The sequence below is a fragment of the Haliaeetus albicilla genome, chromosome 27 (genome assembly GCF_947461875.1).
Source record: "Haliaeetus albicilla chromosome 27, bHalAlb1.1, whole genome shotgun sequence".
Lineage (NCBI taxonomy): Eukaryota > Metazoa > Chordata > Aves > Accipitriformes > Accipitridae > Haliaeetus > Haliaeetus albicilla.
The window spans coordinates 21,022,865-21,046,926 of record NC_091509.1 but is presented as its reverse complement, the minus strand read 5'-3'; the positions used below and the strand labels follow the sequence as shown (position 1 = coordinate 21,046,926).

Here is a 24,062-nt window from a genome sequence, read left to right as displayed (position 1 = left end):
CCCCCTCCCCGCCGTTCCCATGGCGACGCCCCGCCCTCCACCCGTCATTGGCTAGCGCCTGGCACCTATGGCCGCGAGGGGCAAGGCCGGGCCCCTCCTTTCCTCGCCAGCCATTGGGTGCGCGGCCTCCGCAGCGCGCGGGGATTGGCTGCGGGCCGGGGCGGCTCGGGGCGGGCGCAGGCGCGGTGCTGTTATTGTTCCGTTGTGCCGCCCGGCGGGTGCCTCGCGCCCGGCGCCGCTCCCTGCCCGCGCGCCGCCGCCATGCCGGTGAGCCTCCCCCGCCGCCCCGGGTCTGCGGCCGCAGAGCTCGGGGTGCGCGGTGGGGAGTCGCTTGGTGGCCGGTTGTCAGGCGGGGAGGGGTTGAGGCCGGTGGCCCGGCCCCGGTGCCGTCCGGTTCGTGCGTTCCTCGGCCCGTCGCTGACAGGAACCGTCGCTGACAGGAACCGCCGCTGACAGGAACCGCGGCGCCCGGTGTGGGGGGCGGGCGGGTGGGTGTGTGTGGGGGCGCGCAGGCCCCGCGGCCGCCGCTCCCGTTCCACGTCTCGGCGTGGGAGCCGCCTGCGCTGTGGGGTGGGGAATCGCGGGCGGCGTGTGCCGCCCTGTCAGGCTGAGGGGGTGAGGGGCTGCGGGGGGGTCCGGCGATGGCGGCCCCTCTCCCCTTGTCAGTAAGGGGTGATGGCTGGGCTGGCCTCGCCTCGCCTCGTAGGGGGGTCTCGCCTCTGCTCCCGAGCCTCCTCGGGATGCTGCGCAGGCTTACTGCGCCGGTACGGCCCGCTGCTTTTCGGGGCAAAGGCGCGGTGAGGCAGATGGCTCTGGGGTGGGGGGGGGTCTGCTCGGGGCTGAGGTCTGGCTCCGGCAGCCTTTCAGCCTGCCTGCTTCCCTCTGGGAGGCTGTGGATGACGGTGCAAGGGAGAGGTAGTGTGTGGCTCGTCGTGACTCGCTAATTGTGTAGCTGATTTCGGAAACTCTCTTGCACCTGCGGTGGTAGAGTAGGATTGTAGGATCCCTCCTCCGCCGAGATGAGACTAGTCAGTTCTCTGCTTTCACCAGAACAACAGAAGCTGTTTCTGGCCTCTGCTGAGGCCTGAGGGGAATCTGGGCAGGTGGCAGCTGGTGGGAGAGGCACTTGGAAACAGGGTTTGTTTCTCGTTGACATCCAAGGTAGCTGCGTTAGAACTGGTTAAATGCTCAGCTACAGCACCTGTCACCAAGGGTAGTGTCTTAGGCTTTACTAGATCAGATGGGGTTTAGATTTACTTAATCAGGAGAAGCAGCATGTGACATCAAATTAATCAGTGGTGCTTCATAAATTTGTATTTAACTACTTTGTGAAAGAAAAGGTTTGTGAGTTTTCATCATACAGCATTTGAATTTTCTAAATGATTAAATTTAAAATTCAGCAAGTAAGCTGAAGCTTGTAACTTAAATGAATTCCCTCCGGCCAGTGCTCGCTGGTATCTGCTTATGTCATCTCTAAGGTTTGAGACTTGTGGGCTCTGGTGAGAGAGCGTGGTCAGTGTTAAGGTAAAAGAATGGCACGGCTGCACCTACTTCCAGCAAACTGCTTGCAGATTGTTTGCAAGCATGAAATTGTTTCTTGAAGAAATTAATAGATGATCTTGAATGTGAAATTCTCAAGTTTTACTCAGTTTCCACGTTGGCAAACAGAAGAAGATTGCATTGTCTGAATAAGTGGACATTATTCTCTCAGCTTCAATTATAAACCAGCTGCAGTTGTAGGTCCCCAAGTTCATGATCCAATGGAGATGTATGCATCTGCTTGAGTTGATTCAACAGTGTTTGTGCTTAAACAGATATGTATGTTAACAGTAGTGTTACAAACTGGGTATTTTTTTTGCTTTTTTAATAATTATAGATCAACAAGCCTGAGAAACTGGACAAGCCAGAGAGCTGTGATAATGTCAAGGTGGTTGTTCGATGCCGGCCTCTTAATGAACGAGAGAAAGCTACGGGCTACAAAATGGCAGTCAACGTAGATGAAATGAGAGGAACTATAACTGTTCATAAAACAGACTCGTCTAACGAGCCTCCCAAGACGTTTACATTTGACACAGTGTTTGGACCAGAGAGTAAACAGCTGGATGTCTATAATTTAACTGCCAGACCCATTATTGACTCTGTCCTAGAAGGATACAATGGTAAGTCCCTTGGTTTTTTAAGTCAAGGATCCCATCTCCTATTCTTTGCATTGTTAGAGTTCCTGCTGATCTTATTTAAGGGAGTTTCACCTTCTGAGGGCTACAGCCCTGTATTATTTCTGTTGTGGCCTCTTAACTTAAAGCCTGAAGGTACTTGCTGTTCTGAGTACTCAGTGGTTGTACCTACTATGATCATTAACAGTGGGAGATTGGTGATGAACAAGACTCAGCTGAGGTCAGTTAGCTTTATGTTTTTATTCAGTATCTTCTGTTTGCAAAAGATATGCACTTTATCTCATTATCAGAATTCTCAGCGGCTCTTCACTGTACAATTTCAGTAACCAGGCAGCTGCCACGGTCCTGCAGTAACTAGGTATGCATACCAGACTTGTGCATATAACTGCTGCATTTTCTCCTCTGCTGTTTTAAACTAAGATGACTAGTTAAACACATCTGCCCTACCCCACAGATAATTTGTTGCTTCCTACAGCTGGGAAGAGTGTGACCATGATTTGTATGTGTGTCTGTTATGCATGTAAATGTGTTATGTAAAGGAAAGCAGATGCTAGCAAGGAAGCAAATTACTGCTTTCCATAACAGTATGCTATAAACAATGACAGATTACAAAGTCTTTAAAGGTTTGTAAAATGCCTAATAAGCTCTTGTGCTAACACACCCAGGTTTTAGCTGATCATAATTCAGCTTTTCCGAACTGTAATGTCAGTGGCTTGACAATCAAAACTTGAGTTTTCAGCAGTGCTATGCTAAACTTAAGAACCACTGTATTTCTGGAGTACCAGAGTCTGGGATCTCAGTACATTTTCTGGATGTCTTCCTGTGCAGGCTGATTATCTAGTCCAAATTGTAGCTGCTTCTGCAGGTTCAGAACTGGGCTTGTGCTGTGGCCTGTGTTGTAGAAGCCTCACACTGTTTCTTTCTGCTGTGGCTTAGAGCACTATCAATAGTTGGTTTTCCAGTTGGTATATAATGATCTTCCTGACCATGTTATTAATTGGGCTTGCCTTAATTATTTGTGTGTGAGACCTAAGTGTACTAGCACTCCATACTTTAATCACTCTGCACAGTTAAAAACAAGCTGACTTTTTCTTAGATATCTTGCAGGCTGGATAAAACAATGGCTCAGCCCTGTTTGCTGTGGTTGTCCATGTCCAGCATTTCTGTTGCTCCTAGCCTTATACAGTATCTTCTGGAGCGGGTGGAAACTTTCAACTCTGTAACAATAGCAGGGGTTTAGTGCCATCAGGCTAAGAAGGAATGAAGTAAAACTGCAGTTAGGTGAACAAACTCTAAGAAGTTGCTATCTTCTTATCCTTCAGGTACTATTTTTGCATATGGGCAGACTGGAACAGGCAAAACTTTCACCATGGAAGGGGTCCGAGCAGTTCCTGAGCTTAGAGGCATCATTCCCAATTCCTTTGCCCATATATTTGGTCACATTGCCAAGGCAGAGGGGGATACAAGGTAAACAGCTTCTCTTCACTGCTTCTGTCTTTTGTGTGTCCATCTGTAGCAGGAGCCTGACCATGACAATGGCAACTGAAATGGTACCCCTGGCCCTAGCTGAAAGACTCCTACTTAGGTGGTTCTTGATAGGGTGGCAGGATTGTGTTGATATATCACTGGATTTTCTTTGCACTCTGTGATTGTGTCTGTTGGACTTCAACAAATGTCTTGCTAAGAAAGCTACCCAGCTGTTTGTCTTCAGGTTTTTAGTTCGTGTGTCTTACCTGGAAATTTACAATGAAGAAGTGCGGGACCTGCTAGGAAAAGACCAGACACAGAGATTAGAGGTGAGCCTGCTGTTCTGAATGTGATGTTTGTTTTGAATCGGTGAGTGATACTGTATTTTAAAGACCAGAGAACCACTAGAAAGGAAGTGGGAGGTTGGGCTTCTCAGCCCATGTACTATTTCCTTTAAGATACAGTAGCTGGATAGCACTACTGACTTCTCTGAATCTTCCACCCGCTCAGTTGCTAGGGAGAAACTGGCTGTTCCATCTGAGTCAGTTTGGTGTCTGCAGTTCCACCCCAAAGTTCCACCCTCAGCAGTCTTTCTAGGAATTGGAGACTGAGATTTGAAGTCACTATTTGCCACCAGGGGAAACCAGGGGAATGTTGTCCTGGATGAGTTTTTATTCCTTAGCTGCTCTGATTCTGAGTGTTGGAGTGGTTTACGTGCAAACCAGAACCTGGAGGAGTAAATCACTGTACTATTATAGTACCACTGAAAATTGCTATCGGGGATCTCCTAAGGATGTTCAGTCTAAACTGTTTCTCTCTTAGGTTAAAGAGAGACCTGATGTGGGAGTTTATATCAAAGACCTTTCAGCTTATGTCGTAAACAATGCAGATGATATGGACAGAATCATGACTCTTGGCCACAAGAACCGTACGTAGCCTTGCTGTGGGCAGGTTTATAGCTCAGAGAACAAAGGTCTGGTTATGAGACCACAGTAAGAGATTGTATTGGGTTTGTGTGGTGGGGTTTTGGTAGTGGGGGAGGGGCTGCAATGGTGGCTCCTGTGAGAACCTGCTAGAAGCTTCCCTGGCTCCAAGTCAGACCCACCTCTCTGGCCAAGGCTGAACCTATCTGCAGTGGTGATAGCACCCCTGGGAGAACAGATTTAAGAGGGGAAACCTGCAGTGGGGGAGGAGATTGGAATGTGAGAGGAACACCTCTGCAGATACCGAAGTCAGTGAAGGAGGGGAAGGAGGTGCGCTGGAGGAGGGGGTGCCCCTGCAGCCCGTGGTGAGACAGCAGGCTGTCCCCCTGCAGCCCGTGGAGGTGAGTGGGGGAGCAGATGCCCACCTGCAGCCTGGGGAGTACCCTGAAGAAGGCTGTGATTCTGTGGGAAAGCACACGCTGGAGCAGTCTGTTCCTGAAGGATTGAACCCTGTGGAAGGGACCCACACTGGAACAGTTTGCGAAGAACTGCAGCCTGTAGGAAGGACTCGCGTTGGAGAAGTTTGTGGAGGACTGCCTCCCATGGGAGGGACCCCATGCTGGAGCAGGGGAAGAGTTGAGAAGTCCTCTCCCTGAGGAGTGAGTGAGTGCCTATGTTGTGCTTTGTTGCCAGCTGGGCTTAAACCATGACAGAGATCCTAGTCCTAATGCTGGAGAGATTACTCAGCTGAGCAGAGCAAAAAGGATATTTCCTCCCAACCTCCTTTTGTGCAGGGGCAGGTGAAGAAGGCTGGGCCTCCCACGTCAGCCAGTGCCAGTGGGAGAAATGGCAAAGGGCGGGATGCAATGAGGGCAGTCAGTGTTGTTGGAACTACTAGTGTGTGTCTTGGTCCTTTCCCCTCTTCAGTTCTGATCAGTGTGAACAACTAGCCCTGTGCTGTGGTTTGTTTTCTGGAAGACTTAGCAAGCTCAGATCCTTTTATGACCTAAAGTTTTGACTACTGTTGCTCTTGGCATGGATTGCTGTGTTCTTGTTTCTCAAAATACAACTGTTTTCAGGGATCAGCTGTGAATGCCTTAGGCTACTGATCTTTGTAGCCTTAAAGAAACAAATGAAAACTACTGCTGCTCTTGGGATGGCAGTCTGTGGTTGGCTTAGAGCTACAGCAGGCTGTAATGCTTCTGCTAGTTCAGATTGGAGATGTGCTGCAATCTCAGTGCACAAGAATACAGTTTGCTGCTGAATCTGAGCATCCCTCTTCCATCTTCTGAAAAACAGGGTTGGGTAAAGAGGCAGGGATGAGTCTCCTTTGAGAGTAGGAAGAGTGTTACAGGAGCATGTGATTCCTTCTGAAGACATCATTGCTTTTTCTCTCTATTCAAAGGTTCTGTTGGTGCCACAAACATGAATGAGCACAGCTCTCGCTCGCACGCCATCTTCACTATCACTATTGAGTGCAGTGAAAAGGGGGTTGATGGAAACATGCACGTGCGCATGGGCAAACTGCATCTCGTTGATCTTGCTGTAAGTAGCACCACCTGGGTCTGCCATAATGCATGGTGGGCATGGCTGCTCATGTATGCACTGTTGAAGGCACAGTAAGTGGCATGTCCCATGTTTCACAGCTAAAGCCCAGACTTCTGTTTGACATTGGACTTCTAGGAAGTGTTCAGTTGGGGTCTTAAATTACAGGTGTACCAGGAAGAGTCTTCAGTGTAGCTAGAGCCTGCCCCAGTAAAAGGGTTTTCTTGCTTCTATAAATTAATCATTAAATGGATAAACTATATTGGAAAGAGCTCTCTGGACAGCGGAACTAGGTCTTTGCAAGAGTTGGGGTTTTTTTTGAGGGTTGTGACCATGCAGTTCATGACTTGCAGGTTCCCTCTCTCTGTCACTCGCTTTGAACCAATGTAATTATACTGATAAAATGTGTCTTTAGCCTGAACTTTACACTGGAGTATCTTTCCTTGGAGAAGACGTGGGAAAGGGGAGACTAAAGGCATTCAATGTCTGCATGTTAACTTTATTTACGTGATGTATGTTTAGGTTGCTCTATCAAACTCAAATAATTGTAGTGTTGCTTTTCTCCCTTGATGTGCTGGTAGGAAGGGTTGGAGATGGTGCTTAACAGCTCTAGCTGAGGTGCCTCATGACTGCTGACTTCCTTTTCATAACATTTTTGTTCATGGGGACAAAATCGCCTTTTTCCCAGCTGCATTACTTTGAGCAATCCAGAATTTGCTAGCACTGAAAGCTTCAGTTAAGATCTGTTTGACTTGTCTCTTTAACAATGTCTGAGGCACTTATCCAGGTTCTCTAATAATGGATGAGGAGGTTAGTGACATGGCTGCTAGCAAGACTTCAGGTGTAGGTGATCCTATTTGGAGGAGGGAGATGTATTAGAGGATCTGTTTTAACTCCTGCTTCTGCTTCCTGTTCCCTTTCCAGGGTTCTGAAAGACAGGCAAAAACTGGAGCCACGGGGCAGCGACTGAAGGAAGCTACTAAGATCAACCTCTCTCTTTCCACACTGGGGAATGTTATCTCTGCGCTGGTGGATGGCAAGAGCACCCACGTGCCCTACCGAAACTCCAAACTTACACGGCTCCTTCAGGATTCTCTGGGGGGCAACTCCAAAACCATGATGGTAAGCTGAGAGGTGCCCTTTCCAGTGCCAGCTATTGAGCTGCATTTTTACAGGGATAGCGTAGTTACTTTGCCATGAGAACAACCTGGCGTTTACCTCTTTATTTCAGAGCTGTTCGCAGCTTAGAGAACCTTCTGTGTGCATTTTCTTTGCCTCTGTACAGATGAGGTTCTAAACGCAGTGCAAATGTACGTATGTGTGTAAAATCAAATGGAAGCTGTGCTTGGGTAGCCAAAAGCAGCTTTGGTGTAGAAGCAGCAGGAAAGCTTGGGAAAGAGTAGCAGTGTGAGACTGGTGGAGCTGGGAATGAGTGCCTGAAATTACTTGTTCTGGGCTCTGATGCTCTGTCCTCCAGTAACTGGGTCCTCCATGTGTCACAGTGTGCGAACATTGGACCTGCAGACTACAACTACGATGAGACTATCAGCACTCTCAGGTATGCAAACCGAGCCAAGAACATAAAGAACAAGGCCAGGATTAATGAAGATCCCAAGGATGCTCTGCTCCGCCAGTTTCAAAAAGAAATTGAAGAGCTTAAGAAAAAACTGGAAGAAGGTGAGATTTCCCTTCCTCCTAGTGTTTCTCTCCATACCAATACTCATTCTTTTTGCGTGTGAACATTCTTTGCTATTTTAAGATGGTCACACGAGTTTGGTAGCTGGTGCAGGCTGGTGTCCTGGTTTTGTTTGCCGTGCTCGGTTCCAGGAGAGGTGTCCCGAGGGCAGCGTGGTGGTGGCCCAGCGGGGGCCCAGGGTTGCCCGCTAGGTGGCACTTGGCACTGGGATAAGTGATGGCTTCTGGGCTGAGGGAGGTGAGCCTGGTGAGCGGGAGCCCAGCTGGACTCTGTGCAGGGAATTAAAATGTACTGTAACGAAAGGTCAAATATTTTCCCTGTTTGAGGAGGAGGGATGCATTTTTTGGGAGAAAAAAATCAACCAAATCTATGGAGCTAGAACTGGGGCTGACTTTCAAACAATGCATAGAGAAACAAGAAGCTTCTTCAAACCCTGTAACTTCATGGCCTTGTGACACTGTTAGTCCATCAACATTGAAGGACCCTGCCAGAGGGATGCTTACTAAACAGTGACCTTGGCACAACATCTCTCTCCAGAGAGATGCTCACAGCACAGAACAGCTGTAACAGTAACTACAACATGGCTTGCTGCTTGGAGTCTGTCCCATTCAGGAGAAGCAGGAAAGGGTCAGTAATGCTTTCTTCAAGGGTTGGGAGCTGGCTGTAGCTGTTTCATCCCTGGTGGGCTGAGGGTGGCTTCTTAAATTTTAGACTCTAAGCTACAGAAAAAATAAGCCTTATGTTTGCTAACGTTACTGGGAGGCCAGGATGTTAAATGTTGGATTCTATTCAATTTGGTTTCCAAACTCAGCCTGAAACATCTGAGCATTGTGTCTGCAATGGCAACAATGATAAACATTTGTGAAACTGGACATTTTTCTCAATTAACAGCCATTTAGCTTCATGTATACAGGTGTACAATTAAGTAGCAAGTCTGTGTGTACTTTGTCCATCTGACCATTTTCTCTTCCATCCGTGATGGAAGAGGATGAATGGGGAGATCCTGCTAGGAAAACTTTGTAGCTTAACACTTCAGCAGTGGAAGGATGCTTTATTTCCCATGAAAAGCACCCACTTGAGCTTTAACATATACAAGCTGGCTTCACAGCATTAAATTGCTTATCTTGATTTTCCCTAAGTTTCCTGAGCCATGGGAAGCTGTCTGTCTGCTCAACAGTTAAGGACTTCTGCAGGTGCTCATAAGCTGATGTCGGACACTGCTGGGTTTGGACAAATGCTGCTGTCACAGTAACAAGCTGATAAGAGGTGAAGGAAAGCGCATCAAAAAACACGCCCTTCTGTTCTAGGGGAAGAGATATCTGGTTCTGAGACCAGTGATTCTGAAGAGGAGGATGAAGATGACGATGGGGAGATTGGAGAGGATGGGGAGAAGCGGAAGAAACGGCGGGGTAAGGCAGTAGAGATTCCTGTCAGTGCCACCAGTCCCCTCTTATCCAGGAGCTGGTGTCAGAAACTGTAGCCAGAGCCAGGTGGGGAAAAGTGGAGTTGTAGAGCTGCCCTACTGCCGCTGCAATTATCATGCCTCTCCTAGAAACGAAGCTATTTGGTGCCGTCTCCGTAGATGGACAGCTCTGAACCTGTGTAGTATTTGCTTCCACTTGGGTAGTTCTGCTTATGGTGACTCCCTGGTTGCTGCAAGGTGTCTGTGTATGGCTTGTGACTGGTGGTGTGGAACTTCCCCTGCTCACAGAGGTGGGAGGAAGAAGACACCAAAGACCAGTGGTAGGCAGATGTAGGTTTTCATAACCATGGGAATCGTTGGAGGGGAATTTTGGCTGTGGTTTAGGCAAAGGATTCATCCGTCTTATGGATGTTCAGGAACTGACTCTTCTGGTGTCCTATTTTATGTTGATAAAGGAAAAAACTTGACCTCTGTATGTCTTTGTGCAAGCTGAAAAGCTGAATGGGAGCTGCATATCCCTTGTTTGGGAGCACTCTGGAAATCCCATGGCAAAGTTTGCTTTGTTCTACACCAGTGTTAAACTACTGCATAACATCTAAAGCCCAAGGGATGTTGCTGAACCTAGAACTGCAGGTCACTGTGTACCATGGGATGCTGTGGCTTCCAGGGAGCTTGCTATGCCCTAGAACCCCTCTGATGTTTCTTCATAGAGAGTAGAGAAGTCAAGCCCAGTGCTACACCTCAACTTCCAGCTTCTCTAGTAATTTTGACATTCAGACTGCTTTCCTGTCCTGAAGCACCCACATCTTTTTAAAAAATTCCTGTTAAAGCATTCCTGCTTTAGATGTACTCTCTTCATTTTGGCATCTGTCCAAGTAGAGTTGTAAATGACCTTTGTCATACCTTTGAGAAGGGTAACAACTTCATTTTTCACCTTTTGGTAATTTCTAGAAGCAAAAAGATTGACCACTATCTCCATCAAGAACCAAGTCCTGCCCAAATCTCCTCCCAAGAGGAGACCACCTTCAAAATGCTGCTTGAAAGGAGTAGAGGGCAAATAACTCTGACTTCTCAATTTCCAGACAAGCTACTCTAGTTAAGTAAGGGTGCTGCTCAGCAGAAGTATGCACAGTAACTGTCCCTGTGTAAGCTGATTCTCCGTTCCAGAGGGAAAAGTGCACATTGCCATGTACATAAGACTGGAAAGGACTCTTGGTCACTGAATCCTCTGCTACTGCAGATATCCACAGCCTTCTCCACTATGATCTGGTTTTCTGTGCTGTTGTTGCTTGAAATGGAAAAGCTGCCTTGGCATGTTGTTTTAAGCTGTAGGCTGGTTCAGATGGGTTTTAACTGAAGTGTCTTTCTGAGCATGCTATTTTGTGCTGGGAAATGGTGGCTTTGCAAGCTGTCTGGGAGGGATCCTAGCAAATGCTTCTTAATGGGAACTTGTGCCTTTTTGAAGTAGGTTTCTGGCCCTTCTGGGTTTCTTTCCTTTAGAACTAACTTCCCATCTGCATGTTTCTTCCTTTCTGGGTTTTTCTGTGGGACGCATTTCTGTTTTCCAGGCAGTAGCAGCAGCAGTAGTTCAGACTCCACATGCTCTGTCATAGAGAAACCTCTGGATAAGTCCTTCACTAGTGAGTGGGAGCTCTTAAGTCCTTTAAGCTTTGGCCTTTCCATAATCTGTACACTCCATTTTGCAATGTCGCACTCTTTCCCGCTATGTCTGTTGGAAAGATAAACCTGAACTCTTAACTTTGCTAAAGCATGCCTTTCCTTTCTTTGCTGCTTCCATGCTTGAAACAGTTGTTCAGTGTGCATATTGTTAGCCAGATATGTGAGAGAATAGGAAGCAATTTAGTATGCTGCTTGAGCAAGATTCAAAGGCAATTGAGAAATAATAGGTTAAAAAAAGTTTGCAACTTCTGTGTTAAACACTCCTTCTAAAATATCAGGAAAAAGTCTGAGCTAACTTTATGGGAGCTGCTGCAATATGAGTTCATAAAAAGGACAGCCAGACATATGAAGTGGGTTGTGGTACGTTATATTGGACTCTGCCTTCTCAAAATTGATTTTGGAGAAAATGAATGGAGCAGTCAATGATCAAGCAACACAAGGTTTATACTTGCAAGGAAAATGTGGGAATACTTGGTTAATTGGCTTTATTTTGGCAGATACTTAAAAACCAAATCCTCAGTGGTGGTTAGGTTTTTTTTAACTGCCCCATGACATTAAGTTCTTGGTCACTGTGGGACTTAGTTCAGAACAAGGGATCTAGATATTGGTCTAGCAGTGAGGAAAGTCTGGTCTGCTCCTGGTCAGAGAGAGGGCTTTGTCCCTTTAAAAACCCTACAGTCAATTAGCGATGACTGAAGAAATAAATCATAGCTCAGGACTTGGCTTGTAGGTACTTCACCCACTGTTGTGGTTATCCTGTGCCGATGCAGTCCACTCTCCTCTCTGTGTGGAGAGAGTCTGCAAAGTATTGCTATATAGTTATACTTTAATCAAATTTATACTAGTTATGTTAGTGGAAAGCATCAGCTCAGATAAAGTATGGTAGCAGGTTAAGAAGGATCACAACCTAAAGGAGACCTTTGGTGGGTCATATGATGGTAGGCTTGGAAATCTGCTTGCTTCAAACTTGCTCTTTCAAAGCTTGCTTGAAACCTGGATATTTTATTTGGATGGGGACAGTTAATAGCAAACTGCTGATGTGGCAGTGTGTGGATGAGTCCATCTCCTGCAAGTTTGGAGACAGCTCGGTTGTGGAAGTTGGACTGGGCTTTTGGTGATTAGGATAAGTATGGCTGTTTGTGGTTTGGGATATTAACTGTCCTCAAGTGTGACCCTTTTGCATGTGGTGTCTTTCATTATCCCTTTCCTGTCCTGCCTTTTTTGCTGCACTTGCTTGAATAACCAAAACTGGCTATATACCTCTATGGAAGCATCAGTTACTGCAAATTAACCTACTAACACCCTGTGTAATTAAATGGAGAAATCTTGTGCTGAGACTCCTTATGTGCAACTGTCATGTATCTTGCAAAGAATTGGCTTGGAAACTTGGTTAAAACTTAGAACGAGTCTTCTGTATGCTAATATTTTACAGGTAATATAACAGAATTGGCTATCTTGAGTGGGGGGGCGGGAAGGAAGCATTAAGTCTCTTATTGAAGAAGAAATCTACCCTCTTTAATTGTTTCTTAGGGCATGATCTTTGCGGCAGGCTCATAATGTTACATTTAGATTCTGCATTGCATTGAATGGGCAGAAGAATGCAAGAGTGAGCTGAAGATTATCCTGGATATGCAAAGCACTCTGAAGTACAGAAACTTGCTCTGCTTTAGCATAAAATCATGATGCATTAATGTTTGCTTTAATGGAGTTTTTTTACTGATGATTATCCTGTGTTTTCTACTCTAGAAACATGCATATAGAATTAATGTTTGTTCTGATGCTGATGATCTTTGTCCAAAATGATCAAAGCAATAATATATTTTCTTTCCTCCTCTTTTTATGTATGCTGCCTCTCTGCGATTTGCTTTCTACTTCTTAATACAAGATCAAGCAGGTTGGTGTAATTGATTTCCACCTCCTTATAATACAATTGCAGAGCTTTTGAAAGGGTCTTACAACTTGGTTTAGTTCACCTTTTTCTCCTAAACTGAGAATAGATAGGGCTGTGTACTAGCAGTAACAAGCCTTTATCTGGCTTACCTCTTTTTATATGATGAGCTCTGTATAGCACTTTCAGAAAGCTTCTTACTCAAAGACTAATTAGAGAGATTTTTCCACCACAAATCCAGAAATAAGTGCTTATTATCCGATTCCAAAGTTTAGCAGATGAAAACTAAGACACTTTGCTGTAGTGCTGAAGTCCTTACCTTGCCACAAGACTAATTCTCTTGTGTGTGTGAACATGTGTACAGATAATGTACCTATGTGCATGCATGTTTACAAATACACTGCATTTTGTCTGTCTGCTAGAGGTCATACATGTATATAAAGCTGAATGCCATGAAGACTGGAGGGGAGGGAAGCCTTTTACCAAATAACTTCCTTGAGCATGTTCTGACCATGTGCATTATGTCACTGTGAAAAACAGTCCCTTGACAGTTGATGGCTTCTGTTAGTTTATAGGCACCTGGATTCTATGTTGTGGGGTTTTTTTGGTTTTTTTCCCCATGTCTGGAGAAGAGCAAAACAAGAAAATGAAGAATTCGCTTGTAGTGAATAAAGGGAGATTGAGGACTTGTGGGAGACTTGTGAATTTAAGGAAATTTATGTAGGCTGGGCTTGCTCTCACTCCAAATAATCCCCAAGGATCTCTGTGTTCACCTGCCTTAGGCACTCTTGGGTTTACAATGAAAATTGACTCGAGACTTGTGGAGTGACTTCCAAGAGCAGCAGCCTCACACTTTTGTTCAAAATCACAGGTTTGGGACCAACCCTTCAGGCTGATAGGTTCAATGAATCGCTCTGGTCACTTCCTTTGTAACCCTCGATGAAATGCACCTGGTTTGCTGTAGTAGTAGTGATGTAAAGAGACAGTTGATTAAGTCACAGCAAACCTCAGTAATTTCAAATCTGTAGGTAGTCACTGTTACATAGATCAAATACCATCAAAAAGTTTTTCTGTAATTGCCTGTTTTTCTTAGGGCTGTTCTGAATTTCTCTAGTCTCTGTATTTTCATAGTAGTGCGTTCTTAAAATGTCTATGTGCTCACTTTGCAGTAGGTAAACCTGTAAGGAGGACAATGAATGAGGGGTGTGGTGGGGATGCTAATCTGAAATTTGAGTACATAACTCTTGGTAGTTTAGCTCTTGTAGCTGTAGATCAAGGCAGTCTTCCATTTTCCTTCATTTGGCCTAATCTACATCGTTAGAACATCTGAATTTCCAGCTCAGACTTTTCTTTTGGCACTGTTCCTTCTCCATGTGTTCTTTATGCTTTCTATTTTGGGGGCATTGTGTTATAGTGTTATATAGCAGTCCTTCTCTGTAGGAACTGTGACAATTGGTCAATGTTAGAATGGGATTTGAAACACTGAGTTGTGCCCAGCTTGGAGCTGACATCTAATTAAATTAATTTTTGTTAAATGCAAGTACTGAATCTGAACTTGAAAAAAAATGCTGTGATACAGAGGCTGTCTTATCTTTCTGTAAACTAATTTGTTTTCCCTCTCTCTTCTGAAGGCAAAAAGAAAGTTTCCCCTGATAAGATGGTAGAGATGCAAGCAAAGATTGAAGAAGAGAGAAAAGCTCTTGAAACTAAGCTTGATATGGAAGAAGAAGAAAGAAATAAAGCCAGAGCTGAACTGGAGAAGAGAGAAAAAGACTTGCTTAAAGCTCAGTGAGTACCCTGCTCTGAGCAGTTTGTGTGGTCGTGTGTTTTTTTCCTTCCTTAATCTACAACTCAGTTATGTATATCTAGAGATGCATGGTGAAGTGCTTGTCAAACTTTGTATAAACTGAACATCAGCTCTTGCTATTGAAATGAAAGAGGAGCTTACTCTGCTTTCAGAGTTTAGAGCAGATGGAAAAGACAAACTATCCTTTTGCTGCTTCTTTCTTCTCTTAACTTTCAACTAGTTGTGCAAGATAGCCTAGAAACATAAATGAATCCTCCAAACCCTGGAGACCTGTGAAGAGCAGCAGTACTGCTATACTGCTTGGTCAGTGGGCAATAGCTGTGTAGCAAGCCAGGTTTCCTGCAGCATGCTGTCACAAGCATGTCATTTTGGGTGTAGGGGTTTTCCACTCCAGAGCTGAAAAGCTGCTGAGATCACACTGGCCCATGCAAATAGGACAATCCTGCTGTCAGAGGCTGCTCCAACAGCAGTCAGCATTCCTGGTTTGCATCTCAGCTGCTCTGCCTTGATCTCTGTTAACTTGCTTCCATTCCTGCAACTGCCTCCAGGCATCTCTGTGTTGGCAGACCCCTTGAGGGGGGGGTGCCTTGGGTAGCCTGGTAATATTGCTGGTACCTTCCAGCATCTCACAGGTGGGACTTGCAGCAGGAGAGACTTCTCTGCTGACCTGGTTTTGATTGCTAGAAAGCGATGGGAGCTGGAGCTCAGGGAACTCCCTGCATCCACTTGCACTGCCTCACTCCCACTTAAACCCTTGGCAGCAAGACAAGTTTTTCCAGCCCTGTGAATGCTGTCTGGGCTGTAAAACTGACCTGGACCTGCTGCCTTGTGAGCACTGTAGAATAGGAAGTTTTACACTTACCTGTCTCTCTAGACAAGAGCACCAGTCCCTGTTGGAGAAACTGTCTGCATTGGAGAAGAAGGTGATTGTGGGAGGAGTGGACTTGCTGGCTAAAGCAGAGGAGCAAGAGAAGCTTCTAGAAGAATCAAATATGGAACTGGAAGAGCGAAGGAAGAGAGCAGAACAGCTTCGCAAGGAGCTTGAGGAGAAGGAGGTGGGGTTATATGCTGTAGCTGTCTGAAAATAGCAATGGTGGGACACACTGTGTTGTGTGCCTTGGCATTGCTCACGTGGATGAAATGTGGCTCTACTCTGAAGGCATAGCAGAAGCGAACCACTTTGGAGGCCTTGTGTTGGCAGTGCTCACCTGTAGGGTGCTGCAGTCGCTGTGGATCTGAGCCACCTTGGCTAAGCTGGGTCTCTGTGCCCTTGGCAAATGCTTTGTTCTGTTCAAGTAGTTTCTCCTCTTGTTCATACTATTGCAGATAGTTTCTTTGATTATGTTAATGTGTGAATGTCTGTGCTAAATGTTGCATGCAGCAAGAACGCTTGGACATCGAGGAGAAGTACACCAGTCTCCAGGAAGAAGCACAGGGGAAAACCAAAAAGCTGAAGAAAGTTTGGACCATGCTTATGGCTGCAAAATCAGAGGTTAGTGTCTGAAGCCCTCAGCCTGCGATCATGTGAGGGACTATAGGTGGGAAGGGTAAGCCATCAGTTTTCTAACACTGGAAAAAGTACCATATGTTTAGAAATGTCTTTCTGCGCTGTCCATTTGCCTCGTGTAATTGAAAAAGATCTAATTAAGTCTGGTGTCAGAGCTTCACAGGGGCATGTTGTAGAGCTTTTCCCCAAGCCAGGTTGAGAGGGGATAAGTGTGAGACCCTGAGATATTCCCAGCTTCAAGGAAAAACACTGGTTATTTCTGAAACAAAATAAAAGTTGTCTGCTGGCAGCCCAGTCTCCTGCTCTGCAGCAGCCTGAATGCTCCTCTGCTCTTAGCTGTCTGTCCTTTCTGCCTGTTGCCCTCGTTACCTCTTCCTCGGTCACTGGATCAATGTGTCCTTTGGCTGGTATCTAGAGCTCCTGTTTCACGAAAAGTGTGTTTTGTCTTTGGGATCAGATATTTTCCTTGAAATCTTGCCAGGGATGTAACTTGTCTGCATGCTCTTCATCTGCTCTTAGCTGGTGCAGAGCTTGGATTGGCAGAAGGCCAGTTTTGTTTTTATGAAACTGAAAACTTAATGCTGCTTTCAGCCATCTCTGAGCTTGAATGTTTCAGAGGGTTTATTCTTCAGAGAGAAATATTCTAGTACTTATTAACCAGAGTTTGCTTTTGTTTCCCAAAAACCTTGTATAGGCAGAAGACTGTTCTCTTTTAGGCTGTTACTGTGTCTTAAGCTAGCTCTGATGTCTCTCAAATGCCTGGTTTGTCTTCAGATGGCAGATCTGCAACAAGAGCATCAGAGGGAGATTGAAGGATTACTAGAGAATATTCGGCAGCTGAGCAGGGAACTTCGTCTTCAGATGCTTATCATAGACAACTTCATTCCTCAGGACTACCAGGTAAAGACAAAGAACCTAAGCCTGTGATGTAGGATTGTGCTATGCATGCTGAGCCCTGTAGCTTTTAATCTGTCCAACAGATGGAATGAGTTGGCTTCTTTTCCTCTTCATGAGGTATTCACAGTGAACTGATTGACACTTGTCTGTTAAGTTGTAGCACAAATGATTTGGTGTATACTGCTGTGAGCCTTTTTTTTCTGTGGCTTAGCTGAGCAGGTGCAACTTGGTTGTATTCATGTGTTTGTGCCATTATCTGGATTGTTAGAACCAGGTGATGTTAAAATAGAAAAGATGTTATTGTCAAGTGACTCTTGTAACCTTGTGGACTTCTGCTTGAAGTTCAACTGGAAGAACATCAGTTAGTGGATGCATTTGGCTCCAAAACCAGCGCAATGATGTGACTAACAAATGCAGAATGGCTTTGTTGTATTTCTCGGGGATTTTGATAACTTTGGCTACAATTCCATGGCTATGGAATCTTTTTAAGGGAAGCAGTGAATCATGTGTTGGGGGTTGTAAGCAGGAGGATATACTAATCTCAGTTCTCTTGCAGCATGTTTTCCTAATGGTTTAAAAAACAAAACAAAACACATTTACCATGTATTTAACTGGTATATTCACTGTGAGCCCATGCTCTGGGTCTATTCAAAACCTCTTTTTTCCACTGTGCTTGAAGTTGTGCTTGCTAATGTCTGCTATTAATACAAAGTAGTAAGGCTGAACTTGGAACTCTTCAATTCTTGTTTTCTTTGTGACCCTAATATCCAGAAAATGAATGATGAGCTTAAATATGATGCACACTTTAAAATAGAAAATATAAAAGATATTTCCCTTAATCTTTCACTTTTTTCCCATGTTACAATGTGCATTTATTGCTATCCCAATGGCATTGGCATAATGGGAAACCCACACTTTAGTGGGAACTCCAGTGCATACATTTGGGAGTGGTGTTTATTCTCTTCTGTAGTCTTCAGAGTGTAAATAGGGGTTTTTGAACATGATACAGTTGTCCTGATAAAAACAACTTGGAATGGCTAAGACTGTTCTTAGGCAGCTAGTCCAGGCCTTCAGGGATGTATGTTCTGGAAAATGCATCTGGAGGGTAGATTGTGCAAGTCTAACAACTATTGTTCTAATTTCTTTCTAGGAAATGATTGAAAACTACGTTCACTGGAACGAAGACATTGGGGAATGGCAGCTGGTAAGCTAGCCAACTGGCTCATGTACAAGCTAATGTTAGCACAAGCTTCTGAGGAGTTTTATTGAGCCCAGGAGTAAATTGATAAAGCTGTAGTCAGTTTTATTGTGCACAGTAGACTTTACTAACAGACGTTTCTTTCTTTAAGAAATGTGTTGCATATACAGGAAACAATATGAGGAAACAGACGCCTGTCCTGGATAAAAAAGAGAAAGATGTGAGTGACTCTTTATAAGCATGTATTGAACTGCATAGGTCGTAAGTTCTGCTGCCTGTGCTTACCACTGCATATTTATAGGGAAACTGTCCAATTTCGGTTTTACTTTCTTTTGAAGATGTGAGTCTTTCTAGTGTTACAAAAGCACTGTTGATCAGTGTATGAAATGATTCTGATGTTTTTGTTTTGTGGGGGTTTTTTGGGGTTTGTTTTTTTTTTTTTTTAGCCCTTTGAAGTGGACCTTTCCCATGTTTACTTAGCTTACACTGAAGAAAGCTTGAGGCAATCTCTGATGAAGCTGGAGAGGCCGAGAACTTCAAAAGGAAGATCCAGACCCAAGACGGGTAGAAGGTGAAGAACTTTGGAGTATCTATATGTAATGGGGGATTTACCCAGGGGAAGGCTTAAGTTTGTGCATGCAAACTTACCATGAGTCTTCAAACATTTGTTTAATGAGAAGACAAAGTGCTAAAATTTTGCACGGTATAAAGTTTACCGCTGCCAAGTGTGACAGAACCAAGCTGAAAATCTCTTCACTACAGTAAAACCTTGTCCAGAAAGACTTGTCTGGGGATTTTTCTGATGCCCTTTTGCTGCATTCCTCTCTTCCAGCTTCTTGCTTTATTTTACTGTGTTCTCTGGTTCAATTTAACATCTGACACATCGACAGTGCATATACTGTTATAACTGGAAAGTAATATGCTGTTGGGGGAGATTTCAGCATGGGTTTTCTTGGTTATTTTTGTTTGGTTGGTTTTGACAAATGCTTGTGGAAGAGTAACATTCTGTAGTTTTGACTTGAAATGTGGCTGGTCCCAGTCTTTCTTAGACAGCATAATGATGTGTGTGTGGTGTTATTTTTCCCTTTCCTTTCTGCTCTCAAAACAGAAAACGTTCGGCAAAGCCAGGAGCCGTCATTGACTCTCTGCTGCAGTAGGTGTGACCTGTACAGAATTGCCGTAAAAATCAGTGAGTGTATAAGGTTTGGCCAGAATATGGAATTCAAGAGATGGCACAGTTTGACATGGTTATAAAATTCATGCCTTGCTAGTATGGAGCTTTATTTTAAAAAAAATAAATGTATTTTTCCTTAGTTGCCCGTATATTGTATGTTATATTAACATAATATTAAACTGGTATATATGATGGTTGTGAAATTCCATGTGTTAAACGTGTTGTGCAGGGAAACTATTGTTGGCAATCCTTGTTGAAATGTATAGAAAATAAGGGTTCTAGATGTGTGTTTAAGTGCTAGATATGTTAGCTCAAAATGGTTGATGAAATCCTAAAATTTAAGGCTGGTAAATCTGATTTATGCCCTGCTTTGCACATAACTGGCAGCTTTCACTATTGTCCTCTGTTGCACTGATCTGTGTTTGAATGTGGTTGCTGCAAACCTTTAAGAGCATCAAACCCTTTTATTTAAATATTCCTTACTGTGGCTATTAACCTGATTGTATTGTGTATCAAATACACAGTCCTCTTCCCTTCATTTGCTGTCTTGCTGTACAAAGTAAGTAGTTGGCTAGGTGAAACGTGAACTACAAAAGTCTGAGACTTCTGGGAAGGGACCATGCTCTGTTTAAGTGCAACAGAAAACAAGCGTGTTTAAGTAGCGCTTTTATTTTTGTCTATTTGCGTGTGATCTGCTGGCACTATGGAGAATGAGGCCTTTGCAAAGGCTGAAGAGCTGGGGTTTTTTCCTCCTTTTAAGGCTGTGTTGCAGCATTGCTTTGGCTGCTCTTTGTGCTTCTGAGCTGGAAGTTTTTAAATGTATGTGAATTGTTTTGTAATCTGAACAGCAGAGATTATTTAAGGGGAATGCTATAACACTAGGACTTGTGACCCCCAGGTCAGTTCAGCCTTGGGACTGTGAGCATTATGACTCCATTTTCCTCATCCCTGGCTACAAGGGCACTGGACCAGTGCTCTAAACTGAGGATGAATTTGACTCTCCTGTATTACAACAGGCATGAATTGCCCAATTTTCCCAGAACAGTAACATCCCCTGAAATAACTGATGCTGTTTGTGTTCCTGTGTAGACGGTATCATCTCGGGTTTCTGCTTATGCTCTGAGAGGAAAAAAACTCTGGTCTCTGATAATAACCATTTATTTGTGGTGGCTGCTCTTTTTCTTTGATATTTATGCTGCTAATAGACACATATCACTTTAATACATTGCTTTTGTGTCACAGAGAAAATGCATCTCCTTTGGATTGTGTGTGCTTTATAACTCATGCTGGAGCACATCAGCTGCAGGCGTCTTAACAGCTCCCATGCCAGGGTGGTGGTAATTAGCTGTAACTTCCATGTAATCTTAGTGTTATCTAGAGGTTTAAAAAGCTGTGATTACTAATAGGAGAAATTGAGTCCTTAAGCATGGCATAAAGAACAAGACAGCTCCTTAGGTGTCCTGAGTTCTTGCTAGTAGCCATGTTTGCAATTACCAGAATGTTCTTGTGAAGTACTTTAGAGTAGTTAAAAGTTGATAGCCCTTTCTTACTGTCATGATGCTTAACTGGATGTACCTTGTGTGTCTCTAACAAACAGGTCTGTAACAGGATCTGTAATAGTTAAAACTGGTCTTGTAAGGTCATATTTTGCTCTGGAGATATATTCAGTGCTATTCTAAATGGGTTGTAAGCTTCTCCCTGTTTTTTAAATGTGTTTTTCAGGATCATGACCTGGAAGAATATACTGCTCTCTATTTTGGGGGTGGGGGTGGGGGGAGTGTCACCTAAGTTCATACAAGATACGAACACTGGCATTTGTTTTCTGTAGCCTAGCACTTAAAAGAGGTAAATAACCAGAATTTTTGTCAATCTAAGCTGTAGTTGGTTTTGCTCTTGAAGAGCTGACCGTACTTTGAATGTGCTTGGATAGAGTTGGGTTATCTTGTGCTACATACTTCTCATCAAACAAGACGGATTGAAAATGGCTTAAATGCTGTTTTGTCTTAGGGCTTATGTCAGTTCTCAGTCCAAGCAGAAAGCAGATAGATATGTAGTTTTGGCCTGTGCTAGTTCTCAGAACCAGGGATAACTGTTGTATTTCCCTCTTGTGTTATGTCTTGTGCTAAGATTTATTGAATATGTTTTTAAGGAAGTGTCTCCTTCCAGAAAGACCATTGAAAATTCTTTTAACTGACAGACATCAGTGGCTTAAAGATACCAGTGTGAACCATGACACTGCATTTAAAATATTTAAAATTTAACTATAAAGGCGTATGCTTTACAATTTAATTAATGTTACAGTCCTGCTGCTGAAAACAATACTACTCTACGTATTTAAGTGAGCCTTGGGGCAGAGAAAACACTTATTAAATAATTGCTTGCACGGCTTTGTAATTGACAGATTGGAGAAACTTGTCGTAATCTCCTGTTACGGGGGCTTGGAGAACAAATTATCTGCTCTTACAAGAGGACTTCAAATAAAATGGAACGCTATCATGGTCATAATGATCTATCAGCTTGGCTTACCTCTTAACTGGTGCGTGTTGTTGAAGTTCTGGGAACTTTCTTTTAAAACCAGGGAGTCTGGCTTGCAGGTTTACTATATGGGCCTTCTCTGTAGCCCTGGACAATCTGTGAATGTCTAATGGGTCCATAATATGTTTTAATGAGGAAGGGTTTTTTTTAAGAGCTTAATAGAGCCATTCTCATCCCAGGTCAGTATGTACTCTATAGGATTTATCAAAAGTCACATTACCATAATATGTATATCGTGTGTGTTCATCCTTGCATCTTGCTACCAGAAGATTCCCCTCAGTCCAGAACATTGACCTTAACATTGAGGTTCTTGACGCTTTATGTTGTTTAACGTTGTGTAAATGAATTATTTCATATTTAACTTGTTCTTGATCCTTTCTTTAAGAGGAGGGGAAAATGGTCCTTAGTGCCTTTCACTGACTACACTGTCTGCACATGTCCAGCTTTCACCTTTCTCAACAGTTTGCTTCATTGGTCCTGTATATAGGAAAACCCGCTAGTCTGTTTGTATAATTTGTCTTCCTATTTATTGGTTTTCTAACTCTGTTTATTTCTGATTATTCTTTGTTTTATGATTAAACTTTATTCATTACACTGTATATATCAGTATTGTGTCCCTGGAGCATGTTCATACCATGAAATAAAATTCTTGATTCCTAGTTCCACCTCTGTGTGTGTTTTTCAAATAACTTTATGTACAGCATCTTTCTAACGCAGTTGTGAGAAGATACATCAGGAGGGGTAGCTAAAATAGTCTGTATAGCTCTGTGATATACAGCACTTACTGGAGAAGTGAGTTTGGGGTGCGTGGGGGCCCCCATTGCCAAGCCTCAGGGCAGTGGGCAACAAGCTCGTGTGGAAGAGGTAGACAGGGCAGAATAAGAGGATGCTTTGCGAGATGCTGGAGGAGATCAGTGGATGAGGCTGGTATGCGGGTCATGAGATGTGCCCCAAGGAGCTGATGAGCCCCCTGCTCGAGGTGGTCCTCTGCTGGGGTTGTCCTGAGCTGCCTTTGGGGAAGAGGAAAGCCCAGCTGAGCCAGAGCACTGCAAGAGCAGCTTCTTGTCCACCGCAGTAGTCGGTGCTGCCTGTGTTCTGCCTCTTCTTGTGTATGTGCAATGCGTAGGTGGGACAGCTGATGGGGAGAAGGCTTTTCACGCTGTTCTGGCTTTGTGCCGTGCTATACGGCAAGCCCGTCACGCCCTGTATTTGTACAGATGATGTGAATTTACCTGCAGTAATTGGAAATGTTCAGCTCTGTTTCCTTTGCTGCATAAACTGTATTGGTCTGCAGTGCATTTCTTCTGGAAGACATTTCAGCCTGCTCATGCAGTAGGCAACAGGTTTTTTGTGGTCTGCTAACTTTGCAGCTCCCCTGAGTACTGTGACTCAGCTGATGCATGAACCAAACCCTGCACAGTCCTGGGACTTTCCAAAGTGCTCTCCCACGCTGTGCCAAAGGAAGTTCTGAAATGGTAGACACCTAAATACCTGCAAGACTCCAGTCCCCAGCTGCTAGAGAGGCTTTAACCACCACCCAGGTCTGCCGCAGGCTGGAGTCATGCCTTCAACAGTGCAGTTCAGCTCCCTGTTGCTATTTCTTTCACTGCCATTGCTGCTAGAGCCTCTTTACTCCTGGGCCCCAAAGGGCTATGCCATATATAAATAGCATATATAAAAACATATGGTTATAATATAAATATAGCCTATAAAGTGAGGGGAGAACTAAGGCCCTGCTTAGCTGCAGACCTGACATCTCCCTTTGCAGCTCTAGCACACACTGGAGCTCATGGCTTTCAGAAGCAGGCCCTGTTCATGGCTTGTCTTCTCCAATCTGGCTTCTCTTGGGCTTTTTCCTCTTCTTAGACCTGCTTTCCTCGTGTTAGGACAAGCCTTAACCCCATAGCAGGACCAGTTCTTTGTTTTGGCAACTCTTGCCAGCGCCACCCTTGTGCCAGTGTACTCAGGACTGTTCACTGTAGCCCCACGTATTTCTTGCAACTTATATGGCAAAGTAAAGAAAATGACTTCTGACTTCATGGTTTTAAACTCTGTTATTTCTAAAGCCCCTGTTCCATCTAGGAACCTGTCATGTCTCAGCTCTTTGGAGCCAGCACTGCCCCTCTGTGCCCTGGTTTCAAACCCAGT

At 44.3% G+C, this 24,062-nt stretch overlaps 1 protein-coding gene across 4 annotated transcripts; it reads left to right on the top strand.

The window, feature by feature from the left end:
- Positions 1-183: 183 nt before the first annotated feature.
- On the top strand, positions 184-23,948 carry KIF3A (kinesin family member 3A). 4 transcript variants are annotated; one of them, XM_069772887.1, is made up of 19 exons: positions 247-312; positions 1,877-2,159; positions 3,497-3,641; positions 3,886-3,970; positions 4,464-4,569; positions 5,970-6,109; positions 7,034-7,231; positions 7,612-7,786; positions 9,113-9,214; positions 10,797-10,868; positions 12,794-12,802; positions 14,428-14,584; positions 15,478-15,658; positions 15,985-16,095; positions 16,885-17,010; positions 18,158-18,211; positions 18,357-18,425; positions 18,652-18,776; positions 19,314-23,948. In XM_069772887.1, exons 1-19 carry the CDS (start codon positions 262-264, stop codon positions 19,360-19,362), a joined length of 2,238 nt encoding a protein of 745 aa, XP_069628988.1. In that variant the 5' UTR covers positions 247-261; the 3' UTR covers positions 19,363-23,948. The 4 variants fall into 4 exon arrangements, 3 of the variants coding, with proteins under 3 accessions (XP_069628987.1, XP_069628988.1, XP_069628986.1); XM_069772886.1 differs by lacking the exons at positions 10,797-10,868; positions 12,794-12,802 and having other exon boundaries at positions 184-267; XR_011322476.1 differs by lacking the exons at positions 10,797-10,868; positions 12,794-12,802 and having other exon boundaries at positions 18,686-18,776.
- The last annotated feature ends 114 nt before the right edge of the window (positions 23,949-24,062 follow it).

What these genes read in the sequence shown, in the direction of transcription:
- KIF3A (XM_069772887.1), top strand. Translation starts at nt 262, where the DNA reads ATGCCGGTGAGCCTCCCCCGCCGCCCCGGGTCTGCGGCCGCAGAGCTC. An exon ending in TGTCCTAGAAGGATACAATG is followed by an intron (nt 2,160 to 3,496) that starts GTAAGTCCCTTG and finishes CTTATCCTTCAG; the next exon opens with GTACTATTTTTGCATATGGG. An exon ending in TGGATAAAAAAGAGAAAGAT is followed by an intron (nt 18,426 to 18,651) that starts GTGAGTGACTCT and finishes TTTTTTTTTTAG; the next exon opens with CCCTTTGAAGTGGACCTTTC.